Genomic DNA, 27,542 nt, shown 5'->3' with positions numbered 1-27,542 from the left:
CCAATATAGGTGTGCGCGCTCGGCGTGCACGCATCGTCGGAAGATTTTCCCTCAGCAGTACTCTGAGAGCCAGCAGGGAGCCCCCTACAGTGGCGCCGGTATATCAGTGCATATATACCCCTGCTTGCTCCCTCCCAACTCCAGTTCCTTCTGTCGGTCATTGGATCACCCTTTGCTCTCCTTGAGTTGTGCTTTCACTTGCTAATTCTCCATTACTTATCTCTGTACTTCAGTTATGTACCTGTGAACTGTCCTTAAAGGCTCTCTTTGTTGTCTTCTCCACCCGGCTGCAGCGCTTTGCGAGCCTGTAGCAGGCCATGCTCGGCCATTAGGGCTTCAAACCCTGCAAGAAGTGTCGTAAGCCTGTGCCCTGCAGTGACCTGCACTCCTCTTGTCTGAAGTGCTTGGGAGAATCGCACGTAACATCAGTGTGCTGCAAAATCTGCAAGGCCTTCAAGCCCAGGACTAAGCGAGAGTGTGAGTCTTGCCTCCGGGCACTCCTAATGGAGTCAGCTCTACGGCTGGCACCGGGCATAGGCAGCACACTGGCCTCGGTGCAGGACACTTCGATGCATCGCCCTTCCCTGGCACCGCGCAGGGCCCATCGTCGATCCTACTCGCTGGCAGCGCCTAGGAAGAAGCGAATGGACGGGTCGGTCCCCAATCGGGCACACGCCCTCTGCGTGCTCCTCGGTGGGGCACAAGGCGCCTGATAGCCCGCGTCCTGGGCCCTCGAGGTCGTATGCTTATCTTCCCTGGCGGAGAGTCGATAGCTCCCCGGAGGACCTGCCCAACCTGTCCACTAGAGGCGGCTAGGGTGCTCATTGAATCGTCCCTATTGCCTCCCCTCACAGCAACACCGCCTAGATGGCAGAGGGACTCCTGGCACCATTCGCCTTGGGTGCCCCGAGAGCAGCAAGAGGCGAGTAGCCTGGAACTGCAGGCGGCACTGCCCCCGGCACTGGGCTCAGAGATGGCTCCGGCATCGGCACCGGCACCAGTCGAGCCCGGCACCGCGGAACCTATCCCACCCGAGGAGTCGGCACCAGTCATGCCTCCTCCTCCTCCTCCTCCGCCCTGGCACCGCAGCAAACCTGAGGCTATGTCCCGCCATGCTCCACCACAGTCTATGTCGGCACCTCCGTGGTCCGCGTCAGATAACTCTTCCGACTCTGATGCGGTGTCCGCATGGTCGTCCAGGGGCTCCAGGTCGTGCTCTTGGCACTTTTCCTGATCACGGTACCATTCCCAATCACGGTACCACTCCTGGCACTGGTCTTCTTCACAGCAGCAATGGGGGCAGCCGATCTCGGTGCCACTGCTACAAAAAACCTGGTCGCCTCAACAGTCTGGGCAACGGCCTTTCTGGACCCCCTGGGCCTACCACCAGAGCCAGGGCTCTGTGACAACCCGACCACCCTCTTTTGTATCAGGGCTTTGGGCTCCCCCGTCGGCTACACTGCTTGTCCAGTCCCCCACCTCAATATGCTCTCTGCCTCCAGTCCAGTCATCCCTGGGCCCGGGAGAGAGTACTGGCCCGTCAAGTCAACCCGGTCCTCCTCCTTCTCCCTCTGTGACCACCTCTGAGGGCCAAGGACATGGGGATGTCTTCATGGGGGACATTCCAAAGGGGTCATCATCTTCTTCTCCAGACGAAGCGCTGGCTGATGCCCTCTATGGATGCCAGGGCTCACCAGGACCTCTTCCGCTCACTGGCCCAAAACTTGGTGGTCCAAGCGGATAAACTGGTCGAGGACTCTGACCCCACTGTTGACATCCTTCAAGCCGACACCCCCTCTAGAGTGGCACTGCCTATAAATAAGACCATTGCCAAAATCTCATTCACCCTCTGGCAAACGCCGGCCTCTATCCCACCCACTGATAAGAGGGCTGAGCATAGATAGTTTGTGCTCCTGGAGGGTAACGAGCACCTGGTCCCGACTCCATGGTGGTTCAGGTGGTCAACCAGAGGGAGAGGCAAGGGCAACTGGCAGCCACCCCCAAGAGCAAAGACACCATAAAGGCTGATCTACTGGGGAGAAAGGTTTATGCGTCCGGAGGAATCCAGTACCGGATTGCTAACCAGCAGGTCGTCCTCTCCTGGTATGTCTACAACATCTGGGTGTCGATGACCAAGTTTGCCAACCTGCTCCCCTGGGAGTCCTGGGCAGCGTTTAAAACCCTGCAGGAAGAGGGCCGGACCATCTCTCGGGCGGCCTTACAAGCAGCGCTCGACATGGCCAACGCCGCCTCCAGGGTCATGGCTACGGGGGTCGTACTGCGCCACAGCTCCTGGTTGCAGGGTTCCAGAGTGCCCCCCGAGGTTCAGAACACCCCCCCCCCTCCCCGGACCTGCTTTTGGAGGGTACCTCACTCTTCTCAGAGCAAACGGATTAGCGCCTTCATGGGCTCAAAAACATGAGGGCCATGCTCAAGTCATTGGGTCTGCACACCCCAGCTACGCAAAGGCGTTCCTTCGTGGGTAGGAGTGCCACTAGGATGCCTTCCCAAGGCCCACGGCCTGACTTCACACGCCGCCGGGGCAGAGGGAATAACGGCAGAAACAACCGCCATCATTCTCGCCCACCCTCTAACTCCAACCAGGGGCCTGCCAACAAGCCCCCTGGACTCCATCAGGGGTTTTGATGGGACCCTTGAGGGCCCTGTACTAGTCTTTCCTTTCCCCTTCAGGGACCGCCTATTCCGCTTTACCCGGACCTGGAGGTCAATTACATCAGACCATTGGGTCCTGGAAATAGTGGAGTTGGGCTAGTCCATCTCCTTCTTATCGCCCCCTCCTCTCAACCCCCCCACCCCGTCCCTTTTCAGGGACCCCTCTCACGGGTCCCTATTGCAGGAGGAAGTGACCCCCCACCTCGAACTGGGGGTCGTGAAACCCGTCCCCCTTCAACATTGGGGCAGGGGTTTCTATTCCCTGTACTTCCTGGTCCCAAAAGCAAATGGGGGCCTTCAGAGCTCTGAGGACTAGGATTGGGCGAACTGCTTCATCGTGAAGAGAAAGTTCAAGATGGTTACCCTGGCAGCTATTATTCCTTCCCTAGTGCCCGGAGACTGGTACGCCGCCTTCAGTCTAAAAGACGCTTAGTCCTATATCTCGATTGCCCCCTCCCACCTCAGGTTCCTACGCATTACCAATTTATGGCCCTCCCTTTTGGCATATCTACGGCCCCTCGGGTCTTGACCAAATATATGGCAGTGGTGGCCGCAGAACTCAGGAGATGGTGTATCCGGGTGTTCCCTAGCTCCTCCGAGGGGAGTCAGATGCCTAGGTGAGGGATCACATGGTCGTGATCTGTGGCCTCTTCCTAGAACTAGGTCTACTGTTGAACTTGGACAAGTCCACCCTACTTCCCACCCAAACCATAGAGTTTGTGGGCGCCGCCCTGGACTCCCCATCCCAGAGGACTTCCTTACCCAACTCCCGCTTCCTCATTCTGAGAGAGGAGGTCGAGTTGCTGCAGAAGTTTCCGATGACTACCGCTCGGATGTGCATGCGCCTGCTCGGCCTCATGTGCGCCTGCTCGGTCTCATGGCCACCTGCACTTATATAGTGCAACACGCCAGGCTGTGCATGCGCCCCCTCCAGATGTGGCTGGCAAGCGCACACAGACCCAACTGCCCACTCTAGGGCAGAGTAGTGACTGTCCCCCCGAGTGTTCTCCACACATTAGGGTGGTGGACTCGCCGAGAAGGTTGTATACTCCGGGGTCCCAAACTCCAGGCCAATCCCGTCACTCCAGCTCGTAATGGACACATCGGATACGGGTTGGGGAGCCCACGTCGGGACTTGCACACCCAAGGTATGTGGTCCATGCACAAAGTCTCCCTGCATATCAATATCAGGGAACTCAGGGCAGTCCAGCTCACCTGTGCGGTTTTCCTTCCTCACTTGAGGGGCAAGTCGATCCTCATTTTGTCGGACAACACGACAGTTTTAGCTTATATAAACAGTGTGGGATCCGCTCCCCCCACCTATGCTCTGAGGCACTTCACCTCTGGGAGCTCTGTGTAGGGGAGGATATCCACCCGACAGCTTTGTACCTCCTGGGCTTCCAGAACGTCCTGGCAGACAGACTGAGCAGGTTGTTCACAAGTGGTCCCTGCGGTGGGACATAGCCCAATCCGTTTTCCATGCGTGGGGGTTTTCCCACCCGAACCTGTTTGCCACAGCCCAGAATGCCAAGTGTCCCCGTTATTGCTCCCTCTTGGGACAGGGTTCCCTAGGGGATGCTCTCTTTATTCATTGGCTGTGGGGCCTGCTATACGCATTCCTTCTGTTTTCTCTGGTCAACAGGGTCTTGCTGAAGGTAAGGGAATTCAGATCCCTTCTTATTCTAATCACCCCAGCATGGCTGCGACAGCACTGGTACTCGACCCTCCTCAGCCTCTCGTGTGTGAGAGGCCCGTGGCCCTCCCATTAGTTCCGGGTCTTATATCAGAGGACTTGGGCAGGCTGCACCACCCGGACCTGCGTTCCCTCCACCTGACCGCGTGGAAGCTCCGTGGCTAATGGCTCAGGAGTTCCAGTGCTCTCAACGGGTTCAGGAAGTCCTGCTTGGCAGCAGGAAGCCATTCACTAGATTCACTTACTTAGCTAAATGGAAACACTTCTGTTCCTGGGAGTCCCAACAGGGGGTGCACCCAAGATCGGTACCGGTCCCCAGGATCCTGGACTATTTACAAGACCTTAGGCTCCAGCACCTGTCCTCCTCATCCATTAAGGTCCACCTGGCAGCCATATCGGCTTTCCACTCAGGGGAGGGGAGAAAAACGCTATTTGCTAACCCGATGGTGAACAGATTCTTGAAAGGCCTGGATAGACTCTATCCACACATACGGGCCCCTACTCCTCAGTGGGACCTAAACCTGGTCCTCTCTAAGCTTATGGGACCCCTCTTTGAGCTAATGGCTACCTGTTCGCTCCTTTACCTGTCATATAAGGTTTCTCTGCGGGTAGCAATCTCATCCACGAGGCGGGTATCCGAGCTTAGGGCACTCACGTGTGATTTCCCATTACACAGTATTTTTTAAGGATAAAGTCAGACTCCGCCTCATCCAGCTTTTCTGCCGAAGGTGGTCGCCTCTTTTCACACTTCTCAAGATATTTTTCTCCTGGTTTTCTTCTCTAAACCGCACACATCTGGGAAAGAATAGGTCCTGCACACATTAGATGTTCAGAGGGCATTAGCCTTTTATTTAGACAGGACTAAACCATTCCGCAAGTCACAGCAGCTTTTTATAGCCATTGCGGAACATATGAAGGGCCAGCCCATATCCATTCAGAGGATTGCTTCATGGATTACTGCTTGCATTAGAGAGTGTTACTCGTTAGCAGGTGCACCAGCCCCGCCCCTCGGCGCACTTCACAAGGGCGATGGCGGTGTCCACCGCCTTCGCTGCCCAGGTCCCCATCTCGGACATCTGCAGAGCTGCCACATGGTTTTCGTTCCACATGTTTGCTAACCACTATGCCCTTCCGCAGCAGGCTAGAGAGGACGCCGCCCTAGATAGCTCGGGCAAATTCTTCTTCCGACCCCCTGCCTAGTTAGATTCTGCTTTGGAATCACCTATATTGGAATGCACATGAGCAATCACTCGAAAGACTGGTTACTTACCTCGTAACTGTGATTCTTCGAGATGTGTTGCTCATGTCCATTCCAAATCCCCACCCGTCCCTGTTCTCTGCTGGTTCTGTACTGGTAAGAAGGAACTGGAGTGGGGAGGGAGCCAGCAGGGGTATATATGCACTGATATACCGACACCACTGTAGGGGGCTCCCTGCTGGCTCTAAAGGTACTGCTGAGGGAAAATCTTCCGACGACAAAGAATCTCAGTTACGAGGTAAGTAACCGTTCTTTCTCCACTTCCTCTTCTGTTTAGATTCTTTTACATGCAACATAGTAGTGTTTGAATGCCCAGCCTGATGTATGAGATTCACTCCACTAATTCTCTACTCCTAGATGCAAGTAGATAGTCTGTTGGTTTGGGAGTCTGTTGGTTTGGGATACATGGGCTAGGGCAGCGTTTCCCAAACTATGGGCTGCAGCCCGGTGGAAAAAATACCGGGCCTCAGCATGGCTGCCAGGGTGTTCCAGGCTCCTGGACTGCCCGTGCAGTGCCGGGTTCCCCAAGCCCTCAGCCAGGCTGGGTGGATGCAGCCGTATGTTTCAGGCTTCCGGCAGAGGCATAGTGAGGGTTATCAGGTGAGCTCTTATTGCTGGCTGTGGCGGGGGGAGGAGCGGGGGTTGGATATGGGCTGCAGGGAAGCAGAGACGGGTGAGTGGAGCTGCCCGGTGGAGATAGGGAGGGGAACCGGTCGGCAGAAGCAGGGCTGGCTGGGGGAACTGGCTGGCAGAAGCAGGGCTGGCCGGGGCAGGAGCAGTGGGGCTGGCCAGGGGAGATCGCGGGCTGGGGGGGAGGGGGGGCAAAACCGGCTGGCGTGGGCAGTGAGGATAGCTGGGAGAGATTGCGGGGCTGGATGGGGAACCAGCTGGCGGGAGCAGGGCTGGCGGGGCAGCAGGGCTTGCCAGGAGAGATCGAGAGAGGATCGGCTGGCAGGGACAGCGGGGCTGGCCCGGGGTGGGGGTGGGGGCAAGAATCGGCCAGCGGGGAGCGGGATAGTTCAGAGCGCACGCAGATCCTGAATAAAAATTTAAAAGCCGTGCCTTTTAAATATCCCCACTGTTGACAGTGAGGTTTAAAGGCACTATAGTGTGTCAGAATGGGGAGAACCTGATGCATTCATCATCCGGAATGAGAATATGGATAAAAAAATTCCAAAGATGGTGTCAGCTTTCTGAAAATAAGAGCCCCTTTTCAATACATGATGTAGTGGTGCGGGGGTTTATTGGACTACAGTCCATTTTTCCAATCCAAATTCCCTTAAATTGCTGGTAAGAACGTTGTGGGTGGCCGTATCAAAAGCTTTGCTAAAGCTGGCCCTGGGGGCTTTGGGAGGACCAAAAACAATGTATTTGCATATTTGTAATTTTCTTAATGAATATGCAGATATGCAAATGAATGTTACTGGTCCTTTGAAAGCTTGTGAATGGATTTACTGGTCCCCGTGTCAAAAAGTTTGGGAACCCCTGGGCTAGGGGATTCATAGATAACTACACAGCATCTTTGGTATCTTGAATGCAGGTGGCTAATTTAAAATATTTTAAAGTAGGATGTCTGCCAGGGGCTTTAACAATTGAAAAACCAAGTTGCAGCAGCTCAGACACTCCCTGTTCATGATGAAGTCCGCTTAATATAGTGATTAGGAGATGAATGATAATTGGGAATTTTCTTTATAGTAGTCATTCTTTTGAATTGCCAGGCCCCAGGGCAGTTCCCCTCCTCCCCTTATCACTTCCCACCCCGTTTGTGGGCCTGAATAAGTTTTATGTTTAACTAAAGTTAACTTAATTTAAGCTGTTTTCCCCCCAGCACGGTCTCCATGGAGGGTAGGGGAGGCAGTGGCACAGCAGGAAATGGCGGGGGAACTGGTTCCCACTGCCACTGCTTCTGCTTTTGAAATGTACAAGAGCATTCAGGGTTCAGCCTTAAAATCCAGTTCCCCCCAGCACTGTCTTAAGGGCGCGGCATGCGCCCCTTCCTTCTCCCCCTCGCTGAAGGGGTCCCAGTGGGGAGCTGCCTTCTCCCTCCCCCCACCATGGACTGGGACTGTTGCTACCAAGCAGCCCATGTTCATGGGGGGAGGGATAGCTCATTGTTTTGAGTATTGACTTGCTAAACCCAGTGTTATGAGTTGAATCCTTGAAGGAGCCATTTAGGGATCTGGGGTAAAGCTATCAGGGATGGTAGGTAGTTGGTCCTGCCATGAGGGCAGGGGACTGGACTCAATCTCTCAAGGTCCCTTCCAGTTCTATGAGATAGGTATATCTCAATATATTATTAGGGGCTGCTGGACTTGGTGCTAGCTGAGACCGAGCAGTCCTATCACACACTGATCGCTGCACCTCTGCATTTTAAGTGTACTAAATGTCTTGAGGCAACATACTTTCTCTGTTGTCAAGGAAGACCTGTATTGCTGCCCTGGTAACTAAGCAAATGTCAGGTTTGTTGTTTTTAAACTGCATGTGCATTTTCAAATGTTGCTATGTCATCATGCACGGATACCAGCCTGAAGTAAAGGAAAGTAGGCGTTACTTCATGTAAGGAAAGAAGAGAGATTTCTTATCTGGCAAAGATCAAATAAAAAGAAGTGGTCAAGGAATTGTATCATAATTAACACCTACATAGTATCTCCTGAATTTGTCACAGCTTGTCATGTTTTGTAATGAAGAATCTCTCTGATAAATGGGGTCTAGTAAATACTGTCCAGATCTGAAATAAAGGCAAATGACGGCAAAACATGGGAAATCTCTACCCATGGTTTATAGTAAAATGTATCAGACTGCAAAGTCTGTATGGTAATTGAATTTTTTTTTTCAAATGCTTACTCTGCATTTATATTTGGATAGTCACAGCTAGACTTGGAAGGACCCCATTAAGAGGAATAAATGAAGCTCATCTACCTGACAATAATATTGCTCAGGTGTGTCCAACTCAAGATTCCATAAGAGCCTGATTTTAAACTGACTGAAGTCAGTGGGTGCCATTACACTGAGTGATTGCAGTTACTTTTGGATGAGACTCTAAGATAGAAGTGGCGTTGTTAACATCATTGTAATATATTATAGGAACTGGTATGTGGAGAGTTAGAGATGCTCAAAAATCTTAAAGCTACCAAAGTCCCTGGCCAATCTTGGCCTGAAATCATAGATCCAAGAGTGGTAATCTAATGAAATACTTATCCGGGAACAAAAATTATAGGAAAGCAATTTTCATAATGGAAAAAAGTTTTAAACACGGTATATGTTCCTATTCAGTAAAATAATCTCTAACATTAAATGGACTAATGATAGATGTAAATAATTGTGTGATTATACTTTGAATCAGATATGCATGCTAGAAATCTCATTTTAACATTTTGTATTTTGAGGGGTGGGTTTCGTGATGGAGTGAAGCACAGTCTAGTAATTCAGATACTGAATCCACAAGGTAGTCTCCATTTTTAAGGAATTAATGGATTTATTAGCAGAAATGAATCATTAATTACCCTGAGCATTTGGGATATTTATGTAGTCTCTTAAAATTTGGCTAGTTAGTTATCTGTTTTCAATACTTTTCGATCACCCCTTATTTAGAAGTATAGTAATTCCCATACAGGATCAGACCAGCAATCTGTCTACTCAGAGGGTATTGTCATATAAGAAGCCATATGTGGGGCCTGCAGCCCAGAGGGCTGGAATGAAAGCTTCCATCCTTGGAGTACACGTGAAGTGAGGTGTGTGCTGATTACACACAATATTGACTGTGGGAGCCACGTGCGCCCTTTTCATCCAATCAAAGCACTTTTAAGGTTCAGTGGCCTCACCCTGCAAATTCTAGGTAAGCAAGTACAATTAGCAAAACTACCCTATCTGGGAGACGAAATTGGTTATGATAATCTTGCAACCCACTGAGATGGAGGGCCACTCATATGGCCCATTCACTAGCCTTGGTTGTCCATCACTGTCCTATAGCATTTATACAGCAGTTACAGGTGCTGCTTCATGGGACAACGATGCCAGTCAAGTACCCCTGCTGGAAGATGTAGAGAAGCACAATTTGAAGTTGCTGATGAGTCATATATTACCTTAACACACTTGAGTGCAGTTTCTAGGCCCAGAAAACAAGCACTGCCTGGTGAGACCATATTGTTATGTTGCTATGGCATAAGAGGCTGCAGAACTTGTGAATGCTTAAGGCCAATTTCCACAAACTGTGTGGTGGTAGCTTTCCTCAGTCCTGAAGTGCAGCGGTACTAAAATGAGAGCTCCCGCAACAATGGAGAAGCAAATGGCTATAGTTCTGTGGAAGCTTGCAATGCCAGACTGCTACCAGTCCGTGGGGCATCGATTTGGAGTGGGTAAGTCTATCATGGGATCTGTTGTGACCCAAGTTTGCAGGGCCGACTTCTGCTAAGAAGGGTAGTGACTCTGGCAGGACATAGTGAATGACTGTGCCATGATGGGGTTCCTTACCTGCAATGGGGCAATAAGAACATAAGAATGGCCGTACTGGGTCAGACCAAGGTCCATCTAGCCCAGTAGCCTGTCTGCTGACAGTGGCCAGCACCAGTGCCCCAGAGGGGGTGGACCGAAGACAATGATCAAGCGATTTGTCTCCTGCCATCCTTCTCCAGCCTCTGACAAACAGAGGCCAGGGACACCTAACCTCCATGAAATTATCTAACTTCTCTTTAAACTCTGTTATAGTCCTAGCCTTCACAACCTCCTCTGGCAAGGAGTTCCACAGGTTGACTATGCACTGTGTGAAGTTTTATTAGTTTTAAATCTGCTACCCACTAATTTCATTTGGTGTCCTCTAGTTCTTCTATTTAGGGAACTAATAAATAACTTTTCTTTATTCAGCCTCTCCACACCACTCATGATTTTATATACCTCTATCATATCCCCCCTCAGTCTCCTCTTTTCTAAACTGAAAAGTCCCAGTCACTTTAGCCTCTCTTCATATGGGACCTGTTCCAAACCCCTAATCATTTTAGTTGCCCTTTTCTGAACCCTTTCCAAGGCCAAAATATCTTTTTTGAGGTGGAAGACCATATCTGTACAAAGTACTCAAGATGTAGGTGTACCATACTTTTATACAGGGGCAGTAAGATATTCTGTGTCTTATTTTCTATCCCTTTCTTAATAATTCCTAACATCCTATTTGCCTTTTTGACCGCCGCTGCAGTGTGGAAGTTTTCAGAGAACTATCCACGATAACTCCAAGATCTTTACTGATTTGTTGTAGCCAAATTAGCCCCCATCATACTGTACGTATAGTTGGGGTTATTTTTTCCCAACGTGCATTACTTTACACTTATCCACATTAAATTTCATTTGCCATTTTATTGCCCAGTCACTCAGTTTGGGGAGATCTTTTTGAAGTTCTTCACAGTCTGCTTCTGTCTTGATTATCTTAAACAGTTTAGTATCATCCGCAAACTTTACCACCTCACTGCTTACCCCTTTCTCCAGATCATTTATGAATAAGTTGAACAGGATTGGTCCCAGGACTGACCCTTGGGGTACACCACTAGTTACCCCTCTCCATTCTGAAAATTTACCATTTATTCCTACCCATTGTTTTCTGTCTTTTAACCAGTTCTCAATCCATGAAAGCACCTTCCCTCTTATCCCATGACAATGTAATTTACACAGGAGCCTTTGGTGAGGGACCTTTTCAAAGGCTTTCTGAAAATCTAAGTATACTATAATTACTGAATCTCCCTTGTCCGCATGTTTAACTCCTTCAAAGAACTCTTAATAGAATAGTAAGACATGATTTCCCTTTACAGAAACCATGTTGACTTTTGTCCAACAAATTATGTTCTTCTATGCGCCTGACAATTTTAATAGATGGATGCATGGCCCTATCTTGGCATCTGATCACCTTGCCAAAGAGCACATAAAGTGAAAGGGATACTTCTCCATGGTGTTGCAAGTGCTGGTAGATCAGAGGTCATTTCGCTGACATCAATGTGGAGTGGTATGGCCAGGAAAGGTGCATGATATGCGCACCTTTCAAAGGTCTATTCAGTATCCTGTCTCTGGACACAAGTGGGAACCTGATGCTTCAGAGAAAGGTGTAAGAACCCACATTGGGCAGATATTTTTTTGAGTCTTGTTATGTTCTTGGTCTCAGAGAGAGTGCTTTTTTGGTGATGGTATTTAGAACTGTCACCTCCAGTCAGAACTCAACAACTTTTCCTCTGGAGTACAGGCACCTTTTTTTTTTTTTAATATATAAACAAACAAAAAAAGCACCGCTCAAAGACATCCTATGGCAATAATTTCCATTGTGGTGGTGGTCTCCTATGAACAACTATTTCCTTTTTGTAATGTTTGAATTTTCCACTTTTTAATGTATCCCCTTTTTGTTGTGTTATGAGACCGGAAGAATAGAAACACCTAATTTACCTTCTTTCTACCATTTGTTTTAATATATTTCTTGCATATCCACTAGGGATGTTAGCAGGTAGTCATTTACACGAATAAACCTGGGATCATCAGTTAATCCTAATGGATACATGCATTGCTGCCTCTGTATCCGGGGGAGAGGGGGAAAGGGACAGAAGCTGGCACCCCTGAGGAAATGGTTTTTAAGCCAGTTCCTGTGACTGCTGTCTCCTCCCTTGCTGACTCCCACGGAGGCAGCAGAGGGGTGGGGGCAGGCGGGAGCTGGTCTCTGGGTAGTGGGGGCACAAGCACTGGCTTCCACAAAACTGCCTGCCCCCTGCACTGCTGACTGTGATACAGAGGCAGCAAGGGAGGGCTGTATGTAACCCCTGATACAGAGGAAGCAGTTTGGAGGGTGGGAGGGAGTAGGCGGGAGACAGTACATGTGGGAAGTTGGCTGTCAAGCCAGCTCCCTGTGTGTACTGGCTCTTGCAGAGTGCCTGCTCCTCCCCCTGAGTTGCTGCCTCTGTATCAAAGGTAGCATTGCAGGGAGGCACGGGAGAGGACAGGAGGGAGCTTGTGTTCACTGGCAGCTGGCTCCCTGTGAGCAACAGCTGTCTCCTGCTCTCTTTGAGTGTAACCACTGAAAAAAAAAGTCAAGCTATATCACATCCACTGACTTTCCTATATCCACAGAGCCAGTTACTTCATCATAGAAGCTAATCAGATGGGTCAGGCATGGCTTGCCCTTTGTGAAACCTTGTTGACTATTCCTGATCACTTCCCCTCTTGCAAGTGCTTCAAAATGGATTCCTTAAGGATCCCCTCCATGATTTTTCCAGGTATTGAGGTACGGCTGACTGGTCTGTAGTTCTCTGGATTGTCCTTCTTCCCTTTTTTAAAAGATGGGTACTGCATTTGCCTTTTTCCTATCATCCGGGATCTCTCCCTATCTCCACGAATTTTCAAAGAGAATGGCCAAAGGCTCTGTAGTGACATTTGCCAACTCCCTCAGTACCCTCGGATGCATTAAATCCAGACCAATGGATTTGTATGTTTAGCTTTTCTAAATAGTTCCTAACGTGTTCTTTCTCCACCAAGAGTTGTCCACCTCTTTCCTGTACTGTGTTGGCTGTGAAGACAGAGACAAAGAAAGCATTGAGTACTTCAGCTTTTCACACATCATCTGTCGTTCAGTTATCTCCCTCTTCCAGTAAGGGCCCCACACCCTCCTTCTCTGATCACCCTCTTATTGCTAAGATGCCTATGGAAGCCTTTCTTGTTACCCTTCACACCCTTCATTTGTGTGTGACTAGTGAAGTTGATGTTTATCGTGAGCTTTTTCAGTGGGTTGTGCCCACGAAAGCTCATGATACGATCTACATTAACGGGTGGGCAATAATTTTTTGCTGGGAGCCTCTTCAGAAATTTTTGAAGTGATCCTGGGTCTCAAGCGGAAGGGGCGGGGGCCAGCATACTTCCCTGCTTGCTTACCCACAGACCATGATTGGTCTAGGGGTGGAGGTGTGCCTCCTTCCCCAGAGGTTTCCCCTAGGTGCCCATGCCCCTGCCGGTGGGAGGAGACTTTATCCACTCCCCCTTCTGCGCCCAGGCCAATCAAAGTGGAGGAAATTTAGCATGCTCCCCTTGCCTCTAGGCCCTGATAGGCCTCCTTCTGCCAGGAGCGTGTGGCGCTTCTAAGTACTAAGCGCTCCTCGCAGGATGGGACAGGATGGAGGAAACTTTGTGCGCTTCCCCCACCCCTAGACCAAATCAGGGCTTGAGGACAGGAGAGGACGCAAAGTCTCCTTCTGCTCTTCCAGGAGCTGCATGCGCTTCCCCTTGTCCCCACGCCCTAATTGTGGCCCAACATTCTGCAGGCTGGATCAACCCAGCCCTTTTGCCCACCCCTGGTCTTTAAGGTGCTGCAAGACTATTAAGTTTTTCCAGTTACAGACTAACTCGGTTATACAGGCAGTCCCCAGGTTACATGGATCCGACTTACATCGGATCCCTACTTACAAACGGGGTGAGGCAACCCCGCACTAGCTGCTTCCCCCCAGCAGACCAAGGAGACGCGAAGCTAGCGCCCTCCCCCCCAGCAGACCACGGAGATGCGGAGTGGCTTTTCTCAGCAGGCACATCAGCTTGAGAATAAAGGACTGAGGGAAGTGAGGTGTGGGAGAATAAAACTGAGCTCTGGAGAAATGTTTGGCTAGAGTTTCCCCTACAATATGTACCAGTTCCAACTTACATACAAATTCAACTTAAGAACAAACCTACAGTCCCTATCTTGTACGTAACCCGGGGACTGCCTGTACCTCTGAAGCAGTTGATGTTTACCTATAAAAATCACATCCTTCTAAGCCTAAGTATTATACTTCCTTACCTTCCTGCGTGTTTGGTTTATTTCTGTTAAAAGCATTTCCTTCCCTGAGAGAAACAGACCATTTCTCAGTTCTGCTGCATAATAATCTACAATTGTGTGTGGCTATTACTAAAAGAGAGCCCACCCATCAGCAAGGCAAATCTGGTGGTACGGTACAGAATGCTGCACCAGCAAGATGCTTATAGTTGGTGCATTATACTAGAAGAGAGATGGATGACCCCATACTGGCAGTTCCTTTGGTGTAGCTGTACTGCTCCCAGCCCTTCCACATAGGGTTTCCTCTGTCTGTACAGCAGTCAATCCTGCCAAAGGACAGGGTGGAGAGGAGAGGCTGAGGGGAGGTATGGCCATGCCAGAGGAGCTGTGGGTATGGGGCCACTCAGTAGCCCTGTTTCTCTGCCCTTCGACAGAGCTGCATCTGCTTGGGCTCCCAGCAGCAGCCTGGGGCTTGTGGGAGTGGGGCTTAGAGCAGTACAGGCACTAGAGGAGCTGCTGGTGTCCTTTTTCCACTGCTGTTCCCAGGCCGCTGGGGCATCCACTCCCCACACTGTATTTGGCCCCAGAGTTAGGGGCAGCCGCTTGCCACGTGGTCCCAGCCACCGGAGCTGAAACTGGGACACAATGAGGCTACCCCAGTAAGGACAGCCTCATTGTGATCTGACGGACAGTTTCGGCACATGATAGCATAGATTATATTTCTGGAGGCGCAGGAATATGTATTCTTGATCTTGTAACTCACTTGGTTAGGCCCAATAATGGTGTCAGCAGAGTGAATATGTGGACAAAGCTGGCAGCGGGGTTTGTTGCAAGGGAAAGTACCAGGGTTGGTATTAGTGTGGTATGTCCTGTGGTTGTTGGTAAGAATCATCTTGAGATTAGGTGGTTGTCTATAGGAGACTATGGGTCTGTCTCCCAGAGCTTCTTGGAGTTTAGTGTCCTGTTCCAGTATAGGCTGTAATCTATTGATAATGTGTTGGACAGGTATAAGTTGGGAGCTGTAGGTGATGACAAGTGGTGTTCTATTGTTGGTTTTCTTGGGTCTGTCTTGTAGTAGATGGTTTCTAGGTATTCGTTTGGCTCTTTCAATTTGCTTTTTTATTTCTCCAGGTGGGTAGTTGAGGTTTATAAATGCTTGGTAGAGATCCTGAAGTTTCTGGTCTCTGTCTGTGGGATTAGAGCAGATGCGGTTGTATCGAAGGGCTTGGCTATAGATGATGGATCGTATGGTGTGTGCTGGATGGGAGCTGGAAGCATGTAGGTAACTGTATGAGTCAGTGGGTTTTCTGTAGAGGGTGGTGTCTAATTTTCCATTGTTGATTTGTACTGTGGTGTCCAGGAAATGGATCTCTCGTGTGGAATGGTCCAGGCTGAGGTTAATGGTGGGGTGTAGGTTGTTGAAATCTCTGTGGAATGTCTCCAGTGTTTCTTGGCCATGCGTCCAGATCATAAAGATGTCATCGATGTAGCGTAAGTAGAGAAGGGGTAAAAGGGGACAGGAGTTGAGGAAACGTTGTTCTAGGTCAGCCATAAAGATATTAGCATACTGTGGGGCCATGCGTGTACCCATGGCTGTGCCGCTGATCTGGAGGTATAAGTTCTCAAACTGGAAATAATTGTGGGTGACAACGAAGTTACATAGGTCTACTACCACGTTGGCAGTGGTGTCCTCTGGGATAGTGTTTCTAATAGCTTGTAATCCGTCTTCTATGCTATCATGTGCCGAAAGTGTCCGTCTGCTATGTACATTGGACAAACGTCTCAGACACTTCGCCAAAGAATCAATGCCCACAAAACAGATATTAGACAGGATCACAAAGAAAAAACAGTTGCTTGTCATTTCAACCAGAAAGGACGCAGTCTCAATGACCTGCTAACCTGCATCCTACTTCAGAAGACATTCAAATCTGCACTTGAAAGGGAATCCTCTTAACTGGCATTCATGCTAAAATTCGACACTCTCCGCACGGGACTTAACAAAGACCCCGGCTATCTTACACATTACAAAGATAGCTTCCCCAATTATCACCTCTAATTCTATTAAGTCACAGACATTTCCCCTTCCCCACCTCTAATAGCATTAACTCACAGGCATTCACCTTCCTTCCCCCCCCCCCCCAATCCCCCTTCTGTTCTGTAATGTGATTTGTCGTTTTCATGTGTGTTCATTTTTTTAAATTGTATCCTTTGGTATATATGGTTGTGACTATTTTCTTCCACTATTTGATCTGAGGAAGTGGGTCTGGCCCACGAAAGCTCATCATCTAATAAACCATCTTGTTAGTCTTTAAAGTGCTACATAGTCCTGTATTTTGTTTCAGCTACACCAGACTAACACGGCTACATCTCTATCACTATTCCACATCGTAGTGACTTAAGTATCCATTGTTTGGTTGGTTAAGAACAATTTGCACCTTCTCTCTCTAACTCCATTCATCTGAAGAATTGAGTTGTGCCCACGAAAGCTCATAATACCATCTACATGTTTTGTTAGTCTTTAAAGTGCTGCTAAACTAGTGGTCTCCAACATTTTTAAGCATGAGATCACTTCTTGAATTTAAGTGCAATCCAAGATCTACCTCAAACCCAAATCCTTTGTGCCCCATGCTCCGCCTCACCAAGGCCCTGTCCCTGCTCACTCCATCCTCCCTCCCTTCCCCATCCTCACTCTCTTTCACTAGGCTGGGGCAGAGGGTTAGGGGTCAGGTTCCGGTCTTGGGTTAAGGGATTTAGAGTGGTGACGGGCTCTGAGTTGAGCTTGGGGCAGGCAGTTGGGTTGCAGGAGTTGGTTCTAGGTGCAAGCCCTGGGAGTTTGTTTGGATGCATGGGGACTCAGGGCTAGAGCAGGGGCTTGAGGTAAAGGAGGGGATTCATGATTGGGTTAGGGTTTCAAGATGTGGGATCCAGCTGGGCCCTGCTTACCTCAGGTGTCTCCTGGGTGGTGGTGCAGTGAGGCTAAGGCAGGTTCACTGCTGCCCTAGCCCTGCACCACTCCCAAAAGCAACCGCAGACTTGCTCTGTTCCTAGTCCTGTTGTGCCCCCTCTCTGCTCTGTGGAGATAGGATACAGGGTGGGAGAAGGGGACCTTGACATCAGCACCCTTCCTCTCCCTCCCCTGTCCTGCGTAGTAAGCAGGACGCTCCTGGGGGAACAGGTCTAAGGCAAAGGGCTGGAGACATGCTTCAGTGTGGGGAGGAGCAGCTGAAAATAGCCATGTGGCCAAACCCGTTATGATCACCTGTCAGAGGCTCCAACACCTACCAGTAGATTCTGAACTACTAGTTGGTGACCACTGTGCTAGACTATTAGTTGTTTAAGTTTTTCCAGTTACAAATTAACTCAGCTGCCCCCTGAAGCTTTTGAACGTGTTAAGCATGCACAAACAAACCTACAGACACACACACTTTTTTTTTTGTCAGTTAATAATAGTGACCACTGTTTGATATTTGGGCCATAATTAAAAACCATTATTTATTATCCATGGTTGAAATTCTTTTAAACAAATTAAATTGTTTTGCACTTTCTTGACTAATGTTATAGAACAAATAAAATGTTTTGAAAATTGAAAAATATAAGAACCTTTTCATGAGAATGTTTTTGATTTTTGAACCAACTCGGTTATCTCCTTAGTATAATGATAATGCCTGCATGTACTTTTTTCATTGTATTTTTTAAGTTCTCTTTATTTTCAGATAGGAAAAGGGTTTTAATTTGAAAATTTTGTTCACTCCAAAACACTTGGAGAAGGAAATGAGCTTTCTCTTGGTGTTTTTGCTTGGGAATGTGCTATTCTAGGCCTGCCACAAATTTCCACATGATCATAGGCAGGTCCCTAAATTGATGTGGTTTCATTTCTCTCACTTTAGAAAGAGGATAATAATATTTTCCTCCATAACAAGTATGTCTTGAGGGTAAATTAATTATTGATTTTTGTGTGTTGAGATAATACATCGGTGAATGTGGTAGTAAAGCCAATACATATATCTTATTCTAAAAATTAATTTAGGCTTAAGATTTTTCCCTCCTCTCTATTGAAATAGTTTAAGGGTAAGAGGGCCTCTACAGAAACCAAACACTAACCGAAATATTTCTGCTGAAATGTTTAAAAGTAATGTATTTTAAAACATTTTTGTTCATTATTGCCTGCATTGTTTGCAAATCACATGTTGCTTTGTGCTCATGCATCACAGAAGCAAATTAAACTGCTCAACCTGAATGAAATATAGAATGAACTAACTGAAAAGGTAAACTATGTAAATGGTTAAATGTGACTTGAGGTTTCTACTAACTGTCATCTTTGGTAATCTGTTACTTTTTATGTAGTCATCTAGGAAAGAGGACTTTTATGAAGAAATATTGTGGCTTTCTATATAAAATGCAGTATATCAAAACTAAGTCAAATAGTGTGCATGCTTATATACTAGCACACAAGGCACAGATCATCTCAATAAAAAAAATCACACTAGCTAGAAACTGTTCAGTGTACAGGCAGTCCCCGGGTTACGTACAAGATAGGGACTGTAGGTTTGTTCTTAAGTTGAATCTGTATGTAAGTCGGAACTGGCGTCCAGATTCAGACACTGCTGAAACTGACCGCCAGTTCTGACTTACATACAGAATCAACTTAAGAACCCCAGGCGTCCCCAAGTCAGCTGCTGCTGAAACTGATCAGCAGCTGATTCCAGGAAGCCCGGGGCAGAGCAACTCTGCCTCGGGCTTCCTGTAGTCAGCGCTGGTCAGTTTCAGCAGAAGCTGACTTGGGGACGCCTGGGGCAGAGCAGCTGGGGTGCTACTGGACCAACCCAGCAGCACCCCATCTGCTCTGCCCCAGACGTCCTGATTCAGCCGCTGCTGAAACTGACCAGCAGCGGCTGAATCAGGACCTGGGGCAGGGCAGCTGGGGTGCTGCCGGGTTGGTCCAGTAGTGCCCATGGGCGCTGCAGGACCAATCGGCAGCGCCCCAGCTGCTCTGCCCCAGAGTCCAAAACAAAAGCCTGGTCTGCTGGGGGGGGGGGAGCACACTAGCTGCGCCCCCCCCCCCCCCAGCAGACCAGGGACACGGGGAGCAGAGCCGCAGCGGCAGCGGGGTGCCGCGCCTCTGAGGCTTTGCTCTGGCAAAGCCTCAGAGGCGAGGGACCCCGCCACGGCTGCGGCTTCAGTCTGGGTGCCTGTGGTCTGCTGGGGACGGCCCCCAGCAGACCACAGGCACCCGGACTGAAGCCGCAGCCGCGGGGGGTCCCGCGCCTCTGAGGCTTTGCCAGAGCAAAGCCTCAGAGGCGCGGGGAACCGCCGCTGCTGCCGCTTTAGTCAAAGCGGCAGCAGCGGCGGTTCCCCGCGCCTCTGAGGCTTTGCTCTGGCAAAGCCTCAGAGGCGCGGGACCCCCCGCGGCTGCGGCTTCAGTCCGGGTGCCTGTGGTCTGCTGGGGGCCGTCCCCAGCAGACCACAGGCACCGGGTCTCAAGGGGCAGCAGCAGCGGTTCCCGCGCTTCTGAGGCTTTGCTCTGGCAAAGCCTCAGAAGCGCGGGAACCCACCCGGTGCCCCTGGTCTGCTGGAGACGGTCTCCAGCAGACCAGGGGCACCGGAGCAGCTTACGAACGGGGCTTTCTCGCCCCGACTTCCGGGGCGAGAAAGCTCCGTTCGTAAGTGTGGATCCGACATAAGTCGGATCCGCGTAAGTCGGGGACTGCCTGTAATTACATTGAGATTTTGGCTGTATGTCTGAGATTTTTACATTGAAAGAATTTCACCATGTCCTTAGTCTTTTTCCTGATTTACCTGATTTTAAGGGACCATGAGCGGGGAGGGGAAGGATTTAAGTAACATTTGTGAGGAATTAAGTAATATAATTAAGGAAATGTAGCACAAGAATGGACGTCAAGCTAATAGAATATTATTTGGTCTACAGTTAACACACAATTTTCTTTCTTCCTCTTTATTCATAGAGAGTAAATCAAAAGGCCTTCAGTGGGTGATAGATACAACCATTGCTTACCCTAATGCAGAACCTATAGACATTCAGACCTGGATTCTTGGCTACAGACGACCGACAGTCACACATGTGCATTACAGGTAGGAAAAACTTTTAGTACACAATTGAATTAAGGACTAAAAATCAGCGTGAGCACATTTCAGAGTATTGAGTTAAAATAAAATTTGTACTTAATCTTTATTTAGAAGTGGTTTGTGTGTGGATGTGTGAGGCAGTTGTATTGTGATTAGTCATCAACTTTCAACAACATATATTGTAGATAGTCTAATGATTCTTGGGATTCTCTCATCCAGCCAGTGGGTCAAATTATGCTTGCACTTTACTGTGCTGCAGCATGCGATGTGAAAAATGGAAATTACAGAGCAGAGATACTAAGGACTAGTCTAGTCAATTCTCCCTCCTTGCTGCCTCTATCAGTACTTGACCTTACCCCGTTCTTTCAATTAGTGGTCAAAATGAGCGGTCACTCGTGATGTAGTTAGCGCTTACTCCAGCCTGGATGCAAAGGTCTGACTTAGCACCCAGCACCACAGCGTAAGTGTGTAGTGTTGAGCTGGCCCTGACTCCCCCTATGCAGTCATGGCCAGAAAACTGAAGAAGGCTGATAGGGGTTGATCTCCTACTGCCCACAAGGAGAAGGACAAGGCTAGGGGAGAGCCAAGACCTGTGCTGTGCAGTTCAGCTCCACATTCTGGAAGTTTCAGAGGGGTAGCCATGTTAGTCTGGATCTGCAAAAGCGGCAAGGAGTCCTGTGGCACCTAATAGACCAACAGATGTATTGGAGCATAAGCTTTCGTGGGCAAAGACCCACTTTGTCAGATGCATGTAGTGGAAATTTCCAGAGGCAGGTAATTTCCACTACATGCATCTGACAAAGTGGATCTTTGCCCATGAAAGCTTATGTTCCAATACATCTGTTAGTCTATAAGGTGCCACAGGACTCCTTGTCACTTATTCTGGAAGTTGAGCTTCAGCTCATGTTCAGCGTAACAGTGCAGCCCATCCTGTCCCTTGCTTATAAGCTCCAACACAGGGGAGCTATTAATGCCCAAAGCTTTCCAGGCTGTGCAGGAAATCTTGATGATTCCCGTGCTGCCCACGCTGGCCAGACCTTAGGATAAGCCCACCTTGATGCCCTTTCATGCACCTGAATAACACCACGTCCCATCACGGGACACTCCCCAGCACTGGTCATTCACTAGGAGCCAACATGTCTCAGATCTGGGGAGGCAGTCACAACAAAGCCCTATCTGGTGTCCAGACTCTGGGCACTGACAATAGGAGTTAAGAGGACCTTGCCGGCTACCTCGAACAGACCCTTAGAGGCACATGCCTCCCAGCAAGCGAGGTTCTAGGCTGTCCCATCAAACAGAGTCATTATGGATCCTGAGAACATTCGGCCAACAGGAGCCAAGACTTTGCCATTGATCCCCAAGAAGGGTGTTGCTGTGTCTGGGGAGTTTCCCAAAACGACCAGCCTGCAATACGATGAAGTACAAGTCATGAAGTATTAAATGTGGCTCTCCGGTCTTCTGTTGTGGCTCCACTGAGCCCTACCATTCACTAAGGTCCCCACGGAGACGTATGTTCCATCTGGACTGTTCCACCTCTAGATGTGACTGTGATCACCGTCAGTTGCGAAGTCGCTGTTCCAGTAGATCCTGGTCACTGGGTACCTACCGTTACATATCCAGTTCTGTGCGGAGCAGGGCTTCATATCAGTGGTGCCGACGCCCAGGCCCTTGCTGCAGTCTACATTGCAAGCACCATTGCTGTTGGTGCAGACCTCTGCTAGTCCCTCAGGAAGAGCAGAGCTGGGGTGTTCTGGCCCTTCCCAGGGTTATTGGTGTACAAGGAGAAGTTATATGGGAGGTGGTCATGTGGCCAGTATTTCTCCTCCCCTCCCACTCCCGTTCCATCTTGGTAGTTGCCCGTACGGGCAACCCTGGCTGCTCTTCTCTGGGTTATCTACTGAGGCTCAGGCCCTCCTTTTTAATGGCTATGCTCTATTTACAGAGCAGACAGATAACAAATTATATGGGCTGAGAATTCTGCTACACACTGAAAACCTTCTCAAACAGTTCAAACCACAACCACATCAGAGGCAAGGAAGCCAACCTTGGCAGGACCCATCACACAAAATACCCAAAGGGTCTAGATGGCATGAGCCATCAGCCCCCACCTTCTACCTAGTCGGACTCAACTTGCTCTAAATAGTGAGCTAAGAAGCTGTTTTGAATTATGTCTAAGGTTTGGATACCCTCTTCTTTTTCCTCAGAGTATATGTAGTCCCGGATGTTTTTTCGCCATGACAATTAACGCTCAAGGTAGTAAAACATAGAAAGATTCTTAAATGTTAATGTTTAATTTGAAACTATCATATGACTATTTTATGGTGGACTTTAAATTAGAACTAAATGATAGAGGTATGATTAATGACTTGCTCATTCAAATTACAACTGGGCTTACCTCAAAAATAAACTCTGCCATTGTGGTAGAAAGTACTGTCTTTCGCTTTACATAGCTGATATTGGTGAACAAATAACATTCAAGCTGTCATATTTCATAACCTTTTCGTGTCAGCAAAGATACTGTGCAAGACAATGTCTACCAAAGTAGCTTGGGGAAATTCCCAGGAGCCTCTTAGCTAGTTACTTCTATATCCAAGAGAAGCCTTATGGAATTAAGTCATACCTTTTATTGAATTAAATGTAATACCACTGAACTCTATTCAATTACAATCTAATTGTTTGTTGTAGGATTCTATGTATATTTTCTAGGATACTAAGGGAAATCTTGGGGAAATGTTAGGAACTTCACCTGTATTGTCCCAAACAGTTCTTTGAAGTGGCTTTTCCAGGTGATTTTTGGGAGACCTTTTGAACCTTTGCTCTGGGGAGAAAAACCCTTGTCTACTGATTACCTCCTGCTGGAAATTCCAGATCAAAGATCCCTCAACTGTATGAAGGAAGGACTAAACTTTTCATGAATGAGCTCAGGCTGTTATCTTTTTGTGGCTATAGAAGGTGTTGTGATGTTGAAGGTGTTGATCACCTGTCAGAACCCATGTTGGAGTTGAGGTGATCTCTGGTAAACATATTAGCCTATAGGTTCCTGGATTGTTTTAAAGTTGTTTTCTCTGTAGCTAAGAATAAATAATCTAGCATAGAAAGAGCTGTGTGATAGTTTAACTGTGAACTGCCATGTCATACTGTTGCTATTCTCTGAAGAGAAGCAAGCAGGCTTGCTTAAGCAGTCTGTCTTTCATTGGTAGTAACACAGCGAAGGCAGGGAACTGTTCAGCCTGGAGGTGTATCTTCACCTAATCCTGAGAGTGGTTGTCTTTGCCGGGCCATAGAGGAGAGGAATACAGGTGCAGTTTCCCTGAACTGACACACAGCCATCTCAGTTGCTCTTCAGAGCTCAGTTGTCATTTAATAATAGTCTCTAGCTGTTGTGGTTAAAAATCCCTTTAAACTATGACCTATACATGGGTGTCTTCCTGAGCATCCAGAGAACCAGAAATAATATATCTGAAGTGAGAACCAGATTTGTCATTTCAGTGGATTATTATTTTAGCTAAACATTTTGGTCTAATAAAATACTTAAACTCGATGCACATCTGTGCACACTGTGTCAGTTTGTCAGTACATTTTCTTCTCTGAGTGATTGTCATATCAATTGCAGGTTAGGTGCACCCATATTCAAAGTTATTTTTTAGGCCAGGGTTAGTTAAGTTCTTTGGAATGAATAAGGTGAATATTTCTGATAATTGACTATATGAAGTAGAAAGGGTAATGGAATATTTAAATTCCCCTCAAGTTAGCTTTATGCTTCTTAAAACTTATTTTTAAGAATTGTGTAAGGCAGGGGTTCTCAAACTTGGTGATACCACGAACCCCCTCTAAATTGCTTGCTGACCCTCCTCTAAGTTGCTTGCAACCCACCAGGGGGTCGGGACCCACAGTTTGAGAAACGCGGGTGTAAGGGTTATATTTAGCAACATTAGCAGTAAGCTATGAATGCTATTGATGAAATGACTTGAGTTATGCTATATTATGTGTCCCATTTCAGTAGCTAGTACTAAGCATGTACAGTAATACTTCTATTTGGACTTCATTCCAGGTTTTGTCTGTCACTTTGCCAACCCACCAGTTACCCTGATCAGTAAACTGATCATTTACTGGCTTTACTTTTTGAGAATTTTGTGGCCGGATGTTGCACAACTGCATTTCAATAACAGTCCTTCTCTTGACAGCTTAATCTTTTCAGGAACAGCAATTATGAGAACTAGTGAGAATCCGTGGAGACAGCAGGTGTGTGTATATGGAGAATAGATCATGGTTTAGAATGCTGTTGTCATTGAGATAGCTTTCAGTGTTAATGAAAATCCTTTAGTTCTATTGTCACAATACTGTAACTGATCCAGAAATGAGAATTCAGGTTAATTGAGGCCCAGTTTCTTTTTATTTTGTTTGTTTGAAATTGCTGCTGGCTGTGAAATGTTTGTGCCTGTATTATTCTGAGCAGCTTTGCTTGTCCAAAAAGCAGGTGTCTCATGTTCATGGTGTCAATTCTTAACCAGAAACTATTCTGAAACAGATTGAGAACCACATACCCAACTTCACTTTGCCCATTCCTGCCCACTTTTCAGCAGCCAGCCTGATACCTGCCACATTTTCTCTCCTGGCCCAGACTTCCATCCCTGGTTGGAAGGAAAAAATAGTACCTTCTGTTGTGCTATATATATATATATATATATATATATATCTCAGTCCGCGCCACTTCCTGCAGCTTCCATTGGCTGGGAATGGTGATCCTCAGCCAGTGGAAGCTGCAAGTGGCTGAACCTGCAGATGCATGTGGGCAAATAAAGTTCTAGTGGCTTGCCAGGAGCTAAATCTAGTGAACCACATCTGACTTATTGCCCACTCCTGTACTAGACCACAAGTGATTAAAGGATAATCAAGGTTATAGTCATAGGCCACTGAACACTCTATCAGATGTTAACTATTTTTGGTCCCTTAATAACCTGGGCAAGATTCAGACTGCTGACCAAGAAGTGAAAGGCTCCATGTTCTGTTACTCCTTGAAAAAAATTTAATGAAAAATTATTACTGGAGAGCTTAGATCAGGGGTTCCCAAACTTTTTGGCATCATGCCCCCCTTTTTGATTTTTGAAAAACCTTTAACCCCCCCTCCCCATAGCAGCAAAACTTGTTGAGCAAAAAAAAGGGGAAGGGGGGAAGAACTGAACAGGGCAGCAAAACTTGATGGGGGGGAGGCTGGGTCGCCCCGCCACCCCCTCCCCCCCGGAATTTCTTTGCGCCTCCCCCCCTACCCCCCCAGTTTGGGAACTCATGGCTTAGATGGAAATTTATAATATTACATCCATTTTACAGATGGTGAACTAAGACAGATTAGGTTGAAAACTACTGAAAATGTCCACCAATTTTGGATGCCCAATTTCAGATGTTTCTAGAATCTAACTTTTTTCCTGAGTGCAATTAAAAACTGCAACTAGTCGGTGCCAGCTGATTCAGGCTTGTAGGGTTTTGGGACCAGACGAGGGGAGAGGGTCCCCAAGCATAACATCTACACTAAAATAAAACAGCCTCTTGGTCCAAGCCCCACAAGTCTGAGTCCTCTCCAGCCATGGGTGTCTCATTGATAATTGCATTGTAGGCATATCTTGAGAGTACAGAAGATTGTCTCCCTACAATCTTTTCAAAAGCTAAATATCGCAATGGGCCTTACCGAATGCCAGAGAACCCACTGTTGCCAGGAAGAGCAACTGCGGGGAGAGTTCAGCACAGCCCTGTAGCCTGGGACTGGATCATGCTTTGTTTGGATGCACTATTTGAAGAATACAGCTTTCAAACTCTGAGCCTATGGGAGTTGTGGGAAATGACTGTGTTCAGAAGCTTATAATGTTTGTAAATTTGAGTTTTGGGGGGGAAAGGGTTCTACTCCTGGTATTTTCTGATCCCAAAGTCTAAGGGGAATCTTCGTCCCATCCTAGACCTCAGAGGGCTCAGTGCCTTTATAAGAAGTCCAGGTTCAGGATGGTGACACTACCCTCCATTATTCCCTTCCTTGATCTATGGGACTGGTACGCTGCCCTCAACTTGAAAAACGCATACTTCCACATTTCCATTATCCCCTCCCACAAGAGGTTCCTCCGCTTTACGGTAGGCACAGATCACTACCAGTTTGTGGTCCTTACATTTGGCCTATCCACTGCCCCCAGAGTGTTTACCAAGTGTATGGCAGTGGTGGCCACCTTGCTGGGAGGAGAGGGTGCAAGTCTTTCCCTACCTCGGACTGGCTAATCAGGGGCCACTCTTGAAGCCAGGTGTTGTCACATAGACCTGGCTGGAGATGCTTTCGCCCGCCTAGGGCTCATGTTGAATAAGGCGAAACCCATCCTCGTCCCCATGCAGGTGATAGAATTTGGGGGGGAACGAGGGGGAGGTGAGAGGCAAGACTAGGTGCTATGACAGGGCGGGTGGCTCTAGTGAGCAACATATTTGTGTTAATTGTCGTACCTCGGTGTTTTCGTACCTCGGTACCTTCGGTGGTCTGGACTGTCAGCGTCGTCTGGTCAGGGTCGTCCTGGCGCGCTCCTGACAGGACCTCTACTCTATCAGTGATAAACTTTCGGCTGCGTGCATAACAATCAGTACTCCCTTTATCTAGAGCGTTAGACCCCGTGCACTTGGGTCAACACAGAAGATCTCTGAGAGGTCCTGGAAACAACAGATGCAGGCAAGGTTTGAAATCAATCGAGCAGGTTTATTGTCAAATGCAAAGCTCTACCAGTTGGTAACAGAGATGAGTACAATGTTACACCACTGGGCACTATGGCCTGCATTGACAAGGTACCAACAAGGGAGAGGCTTATTGCCATATATCAGATATTAATAGCAGTTAGTCAAAGTTAAGCTACTGTGCATTCTGTAAGTTTAGGCAGTGACACCTGCCGTTCAGGTGCCTCGTGCGCCCCTCCCCCCCCAGGTCGGCCGGAGAGCACCCTCTGCGGTGTCCTTTTATAGACAGGTGCAAACAACTTACATCATTTCTTTACGTACGAGGTTACCACCCTCTGTTGCCTAGTTACCACCCCTCACCTTATGGAAGGGGGGCTTGC

At 48.1% G+C, this 27,542-nt stretch overlaps 1 protein-coding gene across 8 annotated transcripts in view; it reads left to right on the top strand.

Moving 5' to 3' along the window:
• Positions 1-27,542, top strand: part of LPGAT1 (lysophosphatidylglycerol acyltransferase 1) — a 252,317-nt gene that overhangs the window by 96,485 nt on the left and 128,290 nt on the right. For all 8 annotated transcript variants that reach the window (XM_075925141.1, XM_075925145.1, XM_075925139.1 and 5 more), the window contains one exon: positions 20,346-20,472. In XM_075925141.1, coding sequence (XP_075781256.1) covers positions 20,346-20,472 — 127 coding nt within the window. The remainder of the gene's footprint in view (positions 1-20,345; positions 20,473-27,542) is intronic.

Source organism: Pelodiscus sinensis, chromosome 3, assembly GCF_049634645.1.
Source record: "Pelodiscus sinensis isolate JC-2024 chromosome 3, ASM4963464v1, whole genome shotgun sequence".
NCBI lineage: Eukaryota > Metazoa > Chordata > Testudines > Trionychidae > Pelodiscus > Pelodiscus sinensis.
This window is presented reverse-complemented; position numbering and strand designations above follow the sequence as displayed.